At 43.9% G+C, this 16,822-nt stretch overlaps 1 protein-coding gene across 5 annotated transcripts in view; it reads right to left on the bottom strand.

The window, feature by feature from the left end:
- PDCD1LG2 (programmed cell death 1 ligand 2) overlaps window positions 1–16,822 on the bottom strand; it is a 56,813-nt gene that overhangs the window by 24,347 nt on the left and 15,644 nt on the right. For all 5 annotated transcript variants that reach the window (XR_009346632.1, XR_009346633.1, XM_059143366.1 and 2 more), the window contains exons 3-4: window positions 9,872–10,177; window positions 576–842 (exon numbers count right to left, since the gene is read on the bottom strand). Coding sequence is in view for 3 of the 5 variants with exons in the window: in XM_059143366.1 (XP_058999349.1) it covers window positions 576–842; window positions 9,872–10,177 (573 nt within the window). In the remaining 2 variants the exon portion in view is untranslated. The remainder of the gene's footprint in view (window positions 1–575; window positions 843–9,871; window positions 10,178–16,822) is intronic.

Genomic DNA, 16,822 nt, shown 5'->3' with positions numbered 1-16,822 from the left:
TCCTTGCACTGTGCCTGAGTCACAGAGACTAGCTTTTGTGCTGGATATTTTCTGTTTCCTCTTCAGATCCATTCTCTACACTGCCACACTGTGCTCTGAGCTCTGAGAGGTTGACCTTTATGGAACACATCAGTGGACTCCCTTGTTTTCTGACTTCTAGTGGCTTCAGCCAATGGGAGGCGCCAGCAGGAGATGGGCGGCTGGGGAGTTCATTTGCCCAGCTTCCACCATGCAGAGTTGTTACAGGTGGCGGAGTCCCTCTACTGGAGGCCACTGCTCCGGTCAAGGGGCACTTTCCCTGCAGCTCCCTTTCCCAGGATTCAGTAATCCCTCCAACAGTGGTAACTGCTTCTCTGATAATCAATCCCTCCAACAGTGGTAACTGCTTCTCTGACTGGGGAGGCCCCAGGGTCCTGCAATATGCTTACTAGCTTCTCTAAATCCTGCCACACCTTCATACATAGGTCTTTCATCCCTCTGTCCTCAAATGACTCATTCTGAGTGTGCCATCTCTTTCCTGCCTAAGCCCTGACCGAGGGAGTTAGGAAGGGGGGAGCCACTCTTATCACTCTCACCATATTCAATGACGGCTGAGGTACGTTCGTCCATGTTAGCGTTCCAGAACACACAGCTGACGTTCCTGCCGGGGTGCAGCTTGAGGCGCAGAATGCTGGTGACCTGGTAGAGGCCATCAGCGGTCTTGATGTGGCTGGTGTTGGCAGGAACGCTGACGTTTTCCCAGTATACTTCTGCCAACGGATAACCTTCGGCCTGGCAGGTGAGCTCTACCTCATCTACCCCCGGGATCCTAAGTAAATAGGTGTTTATTTCCTTGTAGGAAGCTGGATAATAAAAGAAGAAAAAGAAATAATCTTTCTTTTCTGGTTCCGAGACGGCTTTGGACTTGGTAACATGCGAAATGAATAAAATTATCATTATCGATACTAAGTATCGATACTTATTTTACACATTTCTTTGCCTCAAATAGCACCCCATTTACACTGAATGATATAATTCTTATAACAAAAATGGCATCGTTGATAGTCCCAATTTTTGTTGGAAGTAACTGAAGTGAGATTGAGTATTTTTCCCAGAGTCACGGGGCTAATAACTGGGAGAGTCGATGCTTGCACACCGGAAGTCTGATTGCACATCTCAACAGTACTTTATCCCACCACACTCTGTGGCTTCCTGTATTATTCCAAATTATCTCACGGCTGAGGACTGGAGAAAAGAGAGGGGATAAATAAAATCCCTTGATCACCCCCATATTCTTGGTTTATTTGTTGCTGCTTCTACAGGAGAAAATTCTCTTCCCACTTCCCTCTTTCCTTTCTTCTCTGTGAGATTAGGAGGAGAAAAAACAAAGACCTAGAGTCTGTCTATAAGTAGTCAAGAATGGACTATATCTGTTACTTGCTTCTCCTGTCCAAAACACACACACACACACACACACACACACACACACACACACAGTGAGCCGCACACACTTGTGGTACATGCTGAGTGAATTAATCAAACATTGCTCCCTGCCCTCTAGGAAACAGATCTAAAATGAATACAAGTGACATTGAAGTGACATTGAAGGCACAGGGACAAATTGTCCAATTATTTCAGATGATAGCCTAAAACAAATATTAATAACACATGCAAATACCAAGGAATACGGGAAGTAACCTGTTGATTTTTCAGTGAAGGGAAGAAGAAATGCATACTAGCTTTCATTAGGTAGGAAATATTTAAGAAACAGAATTTTGATGCAAATTTTTATCGCATATATGGCACAAGGGTGACAAAACTATTTTTTTTCTTAAATTGTTGGGAGGAGTAGAAATGAGCACACCCTTTGTGAAAAGTGATTTTAAATTAAAATCACGTTAACAGTGAGGTACTAAGGGTTTTCTAGGTGCTCAACTTTGTGCCCTGTGATTTTACATCCTGCAGAGGGGAAAGGAATGTTCAGGCCCCTCTTCACAATTTTTGCCCCTTTGTGTCCCTGTGTTAGGAGTTGCTAACTTGATTAGTTATGGTCAAAGATGCTCAGTGGGTCACAGTTCTCTGGACTGGGTGACTGAGTCTTGAAGCGCAGTTCACAACCCGCAGCCCTCTCTCTCTTTTTTTTTTTTTTTTACTTTTTTTTTTTTTTAATTTATTTATCAGAGAGAGAGAGGGGAAGAGAGCGAGCACAGGCAGACAGAATGGCAGGCAGAGATAGAGGGAGAAGCAGGCTCTCTGCTGAGCAAGGAGCCCAATGTGGGACTCGATCCCAGGACGCTGGGATCATGACCTGACCAGCTGCTTAACCAACTGAGCCACCCAGGCGTCCCCCGCAGCCCTCTCGTAAGTTCTTGCCTCCATGTGGGAAAGCTACTCAGCTGGGCGCACTGGCTGGCCTATCTCAAAAACCCCTGGTATCTTCCCTACTCATGGTTTTCCACCTTCTGCTTGTAACTGGGTGGGTGAGGTGAACTTTCTCACCCATGATGCTGGATAAATGAGTAACTTCAGGGTCTTCTGCAAACCTGAACTCTAAGCTAAGATGAGGGTGCAAGAAAAAAGAGTATTTGGATTCACTTTGTTCTCCAGTGTAGACCACCAAAGAAGCCCTGAAGTTGGGAGAGGGGAAAGAGAAAATCATGTGCTCATCCGGTTATGAATTTAAAAAATGGAGTTCATTTCCCATTTGGTTATTGATTCTTGTATGTATAGCTTAGAGAGGAACAGAGGTGAGTGGCTCTGAAATCTGATTCTATCTCTTTAACATACATTACCTCATTTAAACTGTAAGGACCCGAGGAGTTAGGTAAAATTCATTGTCCTATTTTATAAACAGGGAAACAGCTGGAATCTGGGGTGGGGTGGGGGACTTGAACCCATGCCCTTCATGGCTACATTATTCTGAATCATCATAAGAGGATGATTGTCTATGTAATAGCAAAATGTTTGGGGATGGAGCAACAGACACAGGAAGGGCGGGGACTTAGGGGCACACGGGACTAGTAGAACATGAGGAGAATCAGGTTTGAAGCAGCCTACTGAGAACTTGAACTGGTTAGACTTACCAGTCTCCTTTAAGCCAATTTTTATCTACCTCTGGCAATTTAACAGTATCTGAAGCATGAATTTTGAGGACTCGCTTATCTTTCATTTTATTTATCTATACTATTTCCACTTGGCTTGATGTCCTCTTACGATCATTTATCCTATTACAGTGCAGGTGATTTCTGTAAGCGCTGGGGTCTTTGGGGGAGGGATGGAGGAGAACAAATGGATGCAATGTGTTGCATATGAAGGTCTGGCCCATTCCTGCAGGGGAGCTCAGAACAAGAAGCTGCTCTTGGGGGCCATGTTGAGAGGTGATTTCATCGGTAGGAGGGTCAAGAATCAGAAGGGAGGCTGAGTCTGTAACCTGGGATATACAAATGATGGAGAAGATGAGAGAGATGTTCAACTAGAAGAACCAGCAAGGTTGGGAAAAGGGATGGGCACTCACAACCGGCATGCATACAATATTAAAGACGCCTCCACAGCCTTGTGCAGTTCGGGAAGTGGGGGAAAGGCATCACTATCAGCCACACACAATGGGGAAGCTGCATCAAGGGGGCTATTCTTAGGAAAAGATGAGTAAATTTTAGAATTTCAGAGCTAAAAGTGATCTTACAATTCAAACGAGTCCAACTTCCTACTCGGCTCTTGTTGGGTATAAGTTTCACACGTGTCAATAGGCCAAGATGCCTATGTTTACACAATTCTTCTATTTTCTTTTTTGTTTACTTCACCTGTTGTAATAGAGAGGAGTTGAAATCTCCAAAAGATTATGGATCTACTTCTGCTTTTAGAGAATTTTTGTGTGTGTTATATGTTCTGAAGTTATGTTGTTAGACATAGACACATTGAGGACTGTTACATCTCCCTCTCATATTGACTTCTTTATCCTGATGAAATGTCCCTTTTTATCTTTAATACAGATAAAAGGAATAAACAAACAAATAATTAAAAAACAATAAATAAAATAAAGATTATCTTTTCTTTTTTTTTCCTTTTTTAAAAAAGATTATCTTTTCTGATATCAGTTAGCTGCTAGATAACTAACTTTTAGCTAAATGCATCTATAAATGGAAACTCCTCTTGCTAGGAGCAGCCATTACCATGATTGGACAATAAGAAAGTTAAACTTTCACTGGAAAGATCATTCTTCTCCCAAGTCAAACTTTGCCTCTTGGCAGCTTCAACCCCTTGATAACTGTCTGGTTTACTAAGTCAATGTATGAGCTACATAGTAGTTAAGAACGTGGTTAGATTAGGCTTGAGCCAATGGCTGGTTATGTGACCTTTAAAGCCCTCAAGTTTCTCCTTTATAACCAGGTATGATAATAACTATCCTTAACAGAGGTGTTAGGGTGATTGAATGAGCTAGTGCCTAGAGCATAGTAAAAATTCAATTAATATTAGCAATGATCATTAGCTGCTGAATATGATCCTTTGGGTATTTGAAGGTAAGTGGCAAGATTCCATATAGTCTTTCCCTTCTGGGTAAAACATGCCTACTTTCTTCAAACATATCTCACAGGACAGTTTTTAGACCCAGTTCCACATACCAGTCTTTGGATTCACTTTGTTTTCCAATGTAACATGATCTATATTCCAGATTTTACCTAAGCAGTATGAAGCACAGGATGACTAATTCCATGTGTTGAGCACATTTTAGGCCCACATTGGGGTTTTCATGCAGCCTAAAGTCATAAATGTTATTAAATGAATGATCCAGGTACAGCTTTGTTGGCTATAACAACTCTGTGGGCTCCTGCAGACTGTCTTCTGGTTGACCCAAGAGCATCTATCACCCTTTGTCAGCTTTGAGTCAACACCTCCCAGCTGCTGAGTCTGCTACAGTTGTGGTCAATTACACCACCATTCATCTCACATTTTACCAATTTACGCACAAGATTTGTGCTGTGTGGATCCTGGGCCTGTCTGTCCTCAAATCCATCCTGCAAGTGTTCTGCTCTGCTCTGCACTGCCTGAAGGCTGACTCCTGCAGGCTGTGTCTCTCAGGCTCCCGACAGCCCACAGGAGGCACAGTGGGAAGTCTGGAGGGCAAACAGGAGGGAGAAGTTACGGTGTTTCCCCCCAATACCCTATGCTCCAAGAGCCTCTCCAGCAGCCCGCACAGCTCTTCCTTCCTCCTGCTGCCGCTGGATGGGCCTGCTGTGGTTCTAGTGTCTCCGTGACTCGGGTCGCTGAGCTCCATTAGCCCTGCGCTCTTCCTCTCCCTCCAGTGCAGTGCAGGCAGCAGCTTCTCGTTATTGCTGATTTGCCTCCCTGTTCCCTGATTAGTCACTCTGTCTGTTCTAGTAAAAGAATTTCTGTTTTCAAATTGAAATTTCTGCCGGTTTGAATGGTCTCTGTCTCCCTGGTCGTCTCTGACTGAAGGATCCCTACGCGACTGGCCACACTCTGGCATCTCTGAAATAGAGATAAGCAGCAGGCGGCATTATCTGCTCTATCATCGTAAGGATGGTAATGAAGGTGAAAAAATGTAGTTGCACACGCCTTGGTCTTACAGAATGTAGGCAGTTTCTAGGAATCGCTGAGGGAAATCTTTTAGGCTTGCTCCCAATTCCTCTGTCGGACGACTGGGGAGGACCCTCGGGTTACACAGCTTGTACTCCCCGGGAGCTTTTGCCCACTGCGGAATTCAGAAGGTCATTGTCAAACTCCAGCTTTCCTTATTGCCTTTCTGGTTCCCCAAAGGAGGAAAGGGAGAGACTTAGCCCCATCAGTGAGTGCTTTAAGCCAATGCTTTCTCTAGGTCCAGACCCTTTCAAGGCTGCCCTGCTTCCCTTGGGCCGTTTCCTCTCCAGGTCCTTTGTCCTCCCTTCCTCCGTCCTCCGGGTGGAGGCCATGGGGAGAGAAGATGGAAGCCTTGTTGCCTCCTTCCTCTGCTCGCTCAAGTCGAACTCCCATCTAGCCTGGGCCTTTTTGTGGATTTGAAAGACTTCTGTGAGCCTCAGTCCGCTCTGGGGGTTGGCGCTCTCCCATCCCCCTCCTCATTTCCTACTAGGCCTTTGGGGGCTGGTTTGGCCTTTCTGTTCCCAGGACTTCGGGGTCTGTCTGGGATCCTTGTGGGCTCAGTCCCTGGGCTCTCCGGCCTCTTCTCTGCAGCCACGCTCCCTACCCTCCCTCAGACAGGTTCCTCGCTACAGCTGCCTGTCAGGTCCCTGTGATCCTGGGTCTTTTAGACTCTCCAGCCCTTCTACCTAATACTGTTTTTCCTGTGCTTTTAAAAAAGTAGTTCTCTTTTCACTATATTTAATATCAACTACTGCCCAGATATCGAAGTAGGTGCTATAAACCTGTTTTCAAGTTTATGCCATAGATCAGGCATTTTAAGGAAAAAGTACAGACTTCTTCCTGTCCTGTTTTATTGAAGCAGATCCTAACTGAGGCACTGGGTCTCCCCTGATCACGATAGGATACTCTCAGGTGATGGTCTTCAACTTTTCCTGTTTTTTGCTTACATTCCTCTTAAAGGCTGTGACACAGTATGCACCGTCTCACATATTTATTAGGTAGGTTCTTAAAATTTTTTCTAAGTGTGGGTATTGGAAAAATATATAATGTTTATCATTTTATAAACATTATATATTTTAAGTAAAACAATGATTTCCCTCTTAGATATGTACCTAATGCTGTCTAGACATCATAGGAGGTATCTTTTATACACTTCCCTGTCCTTGGGAAAATACATATACAAATTCTCCTGTAGGTGCCTGGGTGGCTCAGTGGGCTGGGGCCTCTGCCTTTGGCTGAGGTCTCGATCCCAGCGTCCTGGAATCGAGCCCCACATCGGGCTCTCTGCTCAGCGGGGAGCCTGCTTCCTCCTCTCTCTCTGCCTGCCTCTCTGCCTACTTGTGATCTCTGTCTGTCAAATAAATTTAAAAAATAAAATAAAATAAATTCTCCTGTAGGGGCACCTGGGAGGCTCAGTCGGTTAGGCATCTGCTTCAGCTCAGGTCATGATCTCAGGGACCTGGGATTGAGTCCCACATTAGGCTCCCTCAGCAGGGAGTCTGTTTCTCCCTCTCTCTCCCTGTGTGTTCTCTCCCTCTCTCAAATAAAGAAATAAAATCTTTTAAAAAATTCTCCTGTAATGGTCAGAGCTTTAAACTATCTTTTTCATACTGTTTCATTCCATGACCTTCAGCTCCGATTCCACTTTTTTCTACAGGATTCTATCCAATCTCAACATGTTGTATTGGGGATCCTTATATTTCTGTGCAACAACAAAATATGTATAGCTATTGAGATTAATTTTTTTGCTTGTGATCACAAGGCTTCAAGTATTCAGTTTCCTTCTGCACTGAAATCTAATTTCTATTATCAGAACACCTAAAATCAAAATTTAAAATATTATGAATATTGATAATGATTAAAAGATAAGAGTTGTCCTTCTCCTAATGTCCTCCATGGGTGTGGTGCATAAACAATGAATCTTGGAATACTGAAAAAAAAAAAAAAAAGTTTTCTGGAAATGTATCCCTTAAGGGGACGGGTGGGGCTCTCTTTTTCAATTTGTTCATGTATCCAAGGATGCATATGGTTGTTGGAATGAGGCAAGACTAGCCTCAGCTCTATTTCAATTTTTCCATTTTTATGACAAGAAATACTAAGGAAACTTACTCATATAAACAAGTAGTGGGTGTGGGAGTTTTGTTATAGAGATATCATTTCATGCTCAATAGCCTTATGATTTATTTGGCAAAACAACAACACAACAACAACAACAACAACAACCCCTACTTCATTTTTTAGCATCAGCTCTTAACTGTACTAGGCCCTCCTCCAGCTTTGCTGAAAACAGAATTTGGTATCACCTGTTTTGCAGAAGGATTTGTTAGTCATCAGTTTGATACGGTATCAATATTTCCGATTAGTCTTTTGTTTAGCAAGGAAGAGTTTTTCTACACCCAGAGGCAACACACCACATTGGTGAGAGGTACACTTCTTATGAAATGGAAGAAGCCAATGATAAAAGAGGAACTGTTTTAGGGGAACCCCAAGAGACTTGCCTGGAAGCCTAATTCTCAGGCACACTCAATTTGGGGAAAGAATACGTGGGGAAGAGGAAGAATTAGAAACTCATTTCCTAAAATTGCCCGGGCCCCTGCGAACCCTCAGAAAATCCTGTGATCCACATATACCATCGTTCGAAGAGCAACAAGGATTTAAAGAATAAATAATTAAGATTTAAGGAATACACTGGTCTGCAGCTGACCCTCTCTGCTCTAGGTGATGAAGCTGGCAGCATGGCATCCCAGGAAGGAGGGGCAGCCCTCAGCTGGAGAGGAGTGGAAGGACTGGCCCCAGGTTGCCCAGGGACCCTACGATGCATTATAGCATTCAAGCAGAGGTTAACAAACACGGAGGCAGTGCGCTAGGGGGGCAGACACTGAATTCATTAGGGGATCGTGAGAATGTAGAGCCTGCTTTCCTCCCATTAATTGAGATCAGACGAACTTCAAAGTTCTGGAGTTCATCCCAGTTGTGGGTGCGGGAAATGCAATTAAGAGAGAAGGCAGTTACATCCAGGCTAATGACTCTCCTCATGACTTACTGAAAGCGGAGGTCAGAGGAGGTCTTTGGACCAGCTCTCCAGACACTCCCCACATGCCAAGAACCATGCTCACTTCCTTAGGTTCAGTATCTTTTTAAATTTGTAAAATAATCCTCTGTGGTAGATGCTACTATGGCTATCCTTTTACAAATAAGAAGAATCTGTGATTGTAAAGGTGAAATAACCTGCCCAGGATCACAGGTGAAAGCATTTACCCTCATGTCTAATCCTCCCGCTTTATCCTTCTTGTCCCAGATCATGAAGTCACAACATTGCTACCAAGCTCCATGGTCTTTAGGGTCCGAAGTCTATGGACTTCCCAGAAGACAGTACAGATCCTCTGAGGCTTACTGGGTGAGACTGGAGAGGACAGAGAAAACCCAGATCAGTCAGTGTGGGCTGAAAGACACAAGCTAGGAACAGAGCCGAGTCTGTTCTTTTGTTAGAAGGCTTTCTCAAAATGGCCTTTTCCAAAGCAAACATGACCTTGAAGATTTCTTCAGACTTAGGTTCTTGGCTTGTGTTGTGGTGAGGAGAGCCCTCAGTCTAGAGGAAGTGGGACAGCGTTGGACCTGACTGGGCTCCCCAAGCCCACCACCCTTCACTTCTTGGACTTCGGCTGCTTCATTTGTAATACGTGAAGCTTGGACTAGAACAGCGTTCTCCAAACTTTTGGGACCGTGTCCCACAGTGAGAAAAAATATTTCACATCACAATCCAATGTGCGCACACACACACACACACACACACACACACCCCTTATCTCTGAAACAAGAGTTTCACAAAATGACATTCAGCCCTATTATGTGATGCCTTCTGATCTATTCATTTTATTTGAAGAAAGACACCCACCTGGTTGCTACTCACTAAATCGATGCTTTATTCCACGAATGGCCAGCAAACCATCGTTCGAAATGCTCTGGACTAGAGGAGTAAGTTTCTCTTAAAGAGGAGCTTAATGATCAAGCCAGTGTTGTTCCTTGGGGGAAGTGTGAGCAGGCAAAGCTTATCTTAGGCACCCTCCCTGCTTTCAGGGACCCATTTCCTGCCTTCCCTCTAGACCCACATCATTCCTGCAGCTCCTACCCTGACGTACCCTCACCTCAGCTACCTTATACTCAGATATATTTTAAGAAAATATTTCTGGGCAGGTGCTTCTGTTTTCTCTAAGATAGCCCCGTCTCTTTGCAACCATCCTTCTGGTTTTTGCTTGTGCAGATGCCTCCACAGATTCCCGCCCTGGAAACGACTCACCTTTGACTTTCAGAGTCAGGTACTTGTAGTCCCAGGCGAGGCCGTAGATGATGAGGCAGCGGTACTGGCCCGCGTCCGTCAGCTGCACTCGAGGGATGTGGAAGGAGGCCTTCCCCAGGGGCAGCTGCTCTTCCAGCAAGCTGGCTCTTTCACTCTGCAAGGATGTATAGTTTTCCATCTTCTGCAAACTGGCCTTTAAGTTTCTGAGTTCCACATGACCTCCAGTGTCAAAGTGACACTCCAGGGTCACATTGCTCCCATAGTCCACTGTGTACAGTTCCTTAGGGGCTGTCACTGTAAATAAAGCTGAACAAAAAACAAGGCGTTCTCCCACTGTTTGCCTTCACAACTCAGTTCTGGACAGAGTGGGAGCTGAGGGGCCCATCCCACCCCCTGGTGCGGGAGACACCTGTCACGAACTGGGCCGTCCTTCAGGCTCCTTCCTCTCCAGTGCCCTGTCCTGTCTGGGCAAGAGTGGAGCTCTTGACCCACTGTTTTGAGCTACTTCTCGCCTCTCAACACGCCCCACCTGTGTGGCTGATTATTGTCTTCTTGCCTCTTACCCGGGCTCATTTTCTCTGTATGGATCAGATTATATCAACCCTGCCAAAGACGACCTCCTCTCGTGACTGGGAGTAATCATAATTATCATCTGTTGAGTTCTTACTAGGGGTTAGTCCTCTGCCAACACACAATCTCATTGAGTTTTCCCAGAAAGCCAGCAAAGTAGAGCCATCGTCTTGTTAGAAAATGAAACTGAGGCACAGGGAAGTAGCCTGGATCAGACCCAGGTGTGCCCTTAACCACCGTGTCACATCAGCCCACTGGACAAGGTTCTTCTTTTCTGTCAGTAAGGAGAAAGGAAGAATAGAACTAATATTTAGTGTAGACCTACTATGCACCCGGCACCGTGCTAGGCTTCTATAACTACATCATTTAATCCTGAAAATACAACCATGAAATATGTATTACTATTACTGCTTTACAGTTGAGGAAACTGGCTCAAAGAAGTTCACGCCAGGACACACAGTTAGTGAAGTTAAAATTGGGAGCCAATTAGTTGTTTCGCTAAAATTCTATAGTTACTGCAACAGTATGTCCCAAAATAGGAGGCAAATATGAAGCATGCAAAATAATTATATTTAAGGTCGAATTAAGGCCTAAAGGGAACTGAGTTATTCAGAGAGGAATTTATTTCCTCTTTAATCCTGTTTCAACCCTTCAAGTAACATATAATTTGCAACTAGATTCTCATACCTCCAATAATGGCTATTTCTCCCTTTAATAAAAGAGAAAGCTTCCAGGCAGATACTGTAGGTATCGGGGTAGAATTTAATAACACTGCTTTCATCACATTTATTTTTGCTTATATCCTCTGTTTACCAGTAACAGTGGTCCTTGTTTTCTGTTGTTCTCAAAGAATAAAAGCTGAGTTGATTTAAAGGAATTCTATAAAAACAACGGCATGAAGAGTGGTAAAGCAAAGTAAAACTAATGAAGGTAGTGTGTGCATGAAGACACTGTGGGAAACTGCACAAGGTTATGTCACCTCCATCATTAGTGAATGGATATTCATTACACAGAGGTGTGGCAAGATCTTAACGTAATTTCTGAACGATGACAAAAGACTAGATCAAATTATATTCAGGACAGCTTGCTTCATTCATTCATTTAATTAGTCAAGACGTCCATTCAACAAATATTTGTGGCTTCTAAGCATATGCTATTCAAGATGTTACTATTACAAAAAGCAGTACAGTAAGAGCATGGGGTCTAGTGACAGAGCGACTGGGGTGAGATTATGAGCTCTTTGATCTTGAATATGTCATTTAGCTCTGTGAGTCTCTCCTTATCTATAAATGTGTAAGGTTAATATCTGCATCTAAGTACTGTGGTGAATATTAGACAAAATGGCACGTATGCAGTGCCTTATTTTGGCAGGGGATAGGTGGTCAGCAAACACTGGTTCCTGTCTTTTGTACCCTGTTAAAATTCTTGGGAAAGTGGTAATCTGTACATGTAACACAGGGCTGCAAGGACCTATTTAGCCAGAGCAACTCCATCTTGGTTAAAAGCCATTTTCTTGTTTGTGCAATAAAACTTAAACTGACCCTGCTCCCTTCCCCCAGAGGAACTTACTTAGAAGCAAGTCTGGGGAACCAGTAAAATATGGTCATCCAGTCCTAATAACAGAGCCCAGAATACAAGGACGAGTCGGGCCGGGTGGAGACATCCAATCAGTAAAAAACACACATGCTTTTTCCCTAACCACCAAAGAATGTAAAGCCCACAGTTTGGGCGCCAACCTTGAGCACCCATTCTGACCAGAGTAATAGGTTGGGTCAAACAGCTACTATAGGGTAAATTATAATTCAATTGGCCACCTAGTGTGACCTACCATGACTACAATCTCATTGGCCACCTATGTGTGGCCAGACTTTTGCTCTATAAAAGGTAATCTGTAAGATGGAGAGGGTCACCCTCTTCGGAGGCGGCCCTGACCGGTCAGTTAGTCAATTCTTGAGCCTGTAAGCTGGGGGTGGTCGCTCTCTTCAGAGATGGCCCTGGCCGGTCAGTCTGACTTCTAATGCTTGACATAAAATAGAACTTTGTATAACTTTCACCTTGTCTCAGTCTCGTTCCCCTGACCAATCAGTCTGACTTCTAATACTTATCATAAAATAAAGCTTTAAATAACTTTCACTTTGTCTCAGTCTCATTTCGTTTAATAACGGACCTAACAAGGGCCATTCTTTTTTTTTAAGGATTTTATTTATTTATTTGACAGAGACAGATCACAAGTAGGCAGAGAGGCAGGCAGAAAGAGGGGGAAGCAGGCTCCCTGCTGAGCAGAGAGTCTGATGTGGGCCTTGATCCCAGGACCCTGAGATCATGACTTAAGCTGAAGGCAGAGGCTTAACCCCCTGAGTCATCCAGGTGCTCCGAGGGCCATTCTTCATTAACTGTGATATTTTATTAACCAGGACAGCCCATTCCCTGACCATCCTGGGCAATAGATTTTTTTCTTGAAAGATTTTATTTATTTATTTGAAAGAGCACAGTTTGAGGGGGAGGGGCAGAGGAGAGGGAGACGTCACATTGCAGGGCTCCATCCCAGGACCCTGGGATCACGACCTGAGCCAAAGGCAGATGCTTAACTGACTAAGCCACCCAGGAACCTACTGGGCAATAGATTTTAAAGTACTAGTAAAGGGTTCCTGGGTGGCTCAGTGGGTTAAAGCCTCTGCCTTTGGCTCAGGTCATGATCCCAGGGTCCTGGGATCGAGTCCCACATCGGGTTCTCCGCTCAGCGGGGAGCCTGCTTTCTCTTCTCTCTCTGCCTGCCTCTCTACCTAGTTGTGATCTCTGTCTGTCAAGTGAATAAATAAAATCTTAAAATAAATAAATAAGGTACTAGTAAATTTTGGGTTTCCTATTGCTTAAATGGTTCACACTGCAATTCTCTTCTGACCTGAGTTTCTCCTCCTACAATGCTGCAAGACTTTGAAGGTAGTGACCAGGCTGTTTGTTTTGGTGTCTTCAGCGCCTGGCACATAGTTCCTCCCACTTAAGAGTTTGGCAAATGGCAGCAAGAGGGAGAAGTAAGAGAGGATGAGCCTGACCACTTCTGTCTTCCTCTCATCAAACTGCAACTTGCCCCTGGGGCACAAGCTGGCTGGCATTCTTAATCATCACACAGCACACTTGGTAGTGACGCCCAAACTTGAGCTTTCTCAAGAACAACTGGGCGAGTTTACATTTTGCAAGCCCTGTTTTCACCATGACTAGAACATTAACACGCCTTTCTGACAGATTTGCAGTACAGGAAAGAATTCACATCTGCCAGCAGGCTGGGGCTGAGGCAGATCTAGAACATGAGTGCTTCTCGGTCAAACACTGCTGATTACACCCGCATTTGCCTGGACAGGTTGGGAAGACTGTGAGATGACACACGTGAACAGAGATTTGTGCTTCCGAACTTCCTGCATGATTCCATTTCATGACATCCACTCGTAGTAACTCTCACTCTGGGTGTCTCTAAAAGGACCTCTTAAGGGTAGATCCCTTTCTGATGGGGGTCATCGCCAAACGTTGAGTTACTAAGTCCTCTTTTAACCAAGACAGAGCTACCTGCTACCCAATCCACTCTGGCCTGCAGAGGAATATTTACTCATCCATCTGGTACATCAGCAACCGTCTTCCGTGTGCCAGGTTCAGGAATTTTTTTTTTTTTTTCCACACATGATACAGCAGGAAGCAGGGAGGATAAATGGGATTTGCAAGTAAGTTCAGTTGCTAAGTCTGATATATGTGTCGGAGGACCTTGGGTGCTGCCTCTATTGAATTTATTTAGCAAATTTATCTACCGCACTTAGGCTTTCTTCTCATGAGAGAGAGAGAAGTAACTTCCTCTGGAACTCCCCATAGCAGACAGCAGAACTCCCCTCTTTACACTCTGGGCCTTTGACAAAAGTCCATTTTCTGCTTGCTTCTTTTCTCCTCTGCTTTGTGCAGAGTGTGTGTAGGGGCTCTTAGGCAGGTGATATTTTTCAGCTAATGTTCGTAAGAGGAAAGAGTAATTAGCAAACCCGAATCAAATATCTGAGTAGCTCAGAAAACTAGAGGACTAATTGTTATTTGGTGGAATTTTTCTCAATTAAAGCTTCTAAGATGTGCAAAGCTGAGAGCTTGATTACCCCATAAAAATGAGGAGTTCAGGAAATGCAATATACTTTTAAGATCCTAAATTATTCTTACTTGATGTAAATTACAGAGGCAATAAAATTACAGTTGCAAACAACTGCATGAAGATATGTTTCTCAAGCCTGGATGCACATCACAGTCACTAAGCAGGGTGCCTCAACTGTGGCCATTATTGGAATCACTCGGGAGGCTTTTTAAAAAAATACCAGACCCCACCTTGGATTCTTTAAATATAAATTCTAATCCTTTTGTGAGGCCAGCATCCATTATTTTTTTAAAGATTTCCTTGGAAGCTTCTAATGGGCAGAGTATTAGGAAGCATAGGTTAGATAAACAAAATACCTGCACAGGCAAATATCTTTTATGATCCCGCCTCAGCTTCACCTGGAAGCAAGCAAGGGATTTCCAATCTCAGGCCCAGCCTCAGACCTAGAGAAGCAGACTCCACCTTTTAACAAAGCGGAGGTGGTTCATGTGGACGTCACTGTCTGAGAAGCATTCTTTTAACATGAGCCTGCACTTGGGCTCTCACTGGGAAGCAGAGTAATCCTCAACATTTATTCAACACAGTGAGGCAGACACTGGGCTAATCTTTACGTCATCATCTCCTTTGGCATTCCCCAAACCCTGCAAGGCAGGAGTTATCATGCCTATCTCACGGATGGTGAAACAGGCTTACAGAAGTGATACAACTTGCCCAAGGTCAAGAGTGGTAACTCATGGAGTTGGAATTCCAGTTCGTATCTCTGTGTCTCGAAAGCCTATACTAACAACTCTACAGATACGACAATGTATCCACTGGCGTGTATATATTATATCCATGAAGGAGATAGATATACTTTTCAACTTTATGGTAAGGAAAATATAATTTGGTTTGTGTGGGTGTGTGCGTATGTGTGTGTGTGTATTTCTGGGTTCTTTATTCCATTTGATTGACCTATATGTCTGTTTTTATGCCAATAACATATTGTTTGGATGACTATACTTTTGTAATACAGCTTGAAATTAGAGGTTATTATATTAAGCTTCAACCTAGCATTGAACTCCTGAAGTTATGAGACAAAGGAGAACATTGGAAAGTTTCTGCAACTACAAAATTAAGCAGACAAAAGCAAAACAAAGCAGGTTTTCCCATTCATTCTGGCTCCCTGAGTAAATTAAAGGGTAACACATTTGGCCAGGGCATGTAAAATTCATACATGCATTTTCCTTAAGCAAATGAAAGCAGCTGGCTTCAGTAATGCTGGAGCCTTTCTGAAAGTTCGTAGGAAAACTGTCTTTTATTTGCAATCAGGCATCTATAGGAGTCAGCACCTGTCACGTCTCCAGAAACACAAAACAAATCATTTGCATTACCTCCCAAAATAGCTTCCCCTTCAAGCTAATTTTATACATTTTTTTTTCCATTTAATAACAGAAGTTGAGGGACGCCTGGGTGGCTCAGTTGGTTAAGCAGCTGCCTTCGGCTCAGGTCATGATCCCATCGTCCTGGGATCGAGTCCCACATCGGGCTCCTTGCTCAGCAGGGAGCCTGCTTCTCCCTCTGCCTCTGCCTGCCATTCTGTCTGCCTGTGCTCGCTCTCTCCCCCCCTCACTCTCTGATAAATAAATAAAATCTTAAAAAAAAAAATAACAGAAGTTGAAGTTTTTTCAGACTCTGTACTTAATGAACTTGAAAGGTGGGGTCTGTTTGACACAACCACAGCCTTCAGAAAGCTCTAGTTGTTAGTTTAGGATAGAAGCCTGCTCTGGGCTCCTGACTCATCTACTCCTCTTTGTAGGAATACTGCATGGGGACATGTCAGCTCTTAGAAATCCTTTCTGCAGCCTGATAGTTCTGCTTTGTATACCTCAGGGATCTGAAGAAGTAGTTTCAGAGCCTGAAGATAGGTTAAGTGGAGTGACCCAAGGTGTGGTCCCCACCCCAGAGTGACCTCAAGTGTCACCATGGTCATGTGACCCCCTGGCTTTTATCCCTCCCTGGAGGATGAAGGAAGAAGGAAAAATATGAATAAAAGGAATAATAATTGGAGCTACTTTTCCTCCAAGACATGAGAAAATACAGAAATGAATATTTCCCCTTAACCGTGTCTCGGTTACAAGACGACCTTAGGTTTTGAAATAAAAACATAAGAAAAAAAGAATTACAATATTACAGATATCAGAAGAGTGTGCTATGAGGGAAAGGGTACACGCAGAGAACAGACACAGAATGGAGTCCAGAAATAGACCCACACGAATATGACC

Source organism: Mustela lutreola, chromosome 12, assembly GCF_030435805.1.
Source record: "Mustela lutreola isolate mMusLut2 chromosome 12, mMusLut2.pri, whole genome shotgun sequence".
NCBI lineage: Eukaryota > Metazoa > Chordata > Mammalia > Carnivora > Mustelidae > Mustela > Mustela lutreola.
Note: the sequence above shows the minus strand (reverse complement) of the source record. Positions and strands in the feature narration are given on the sequence as shown.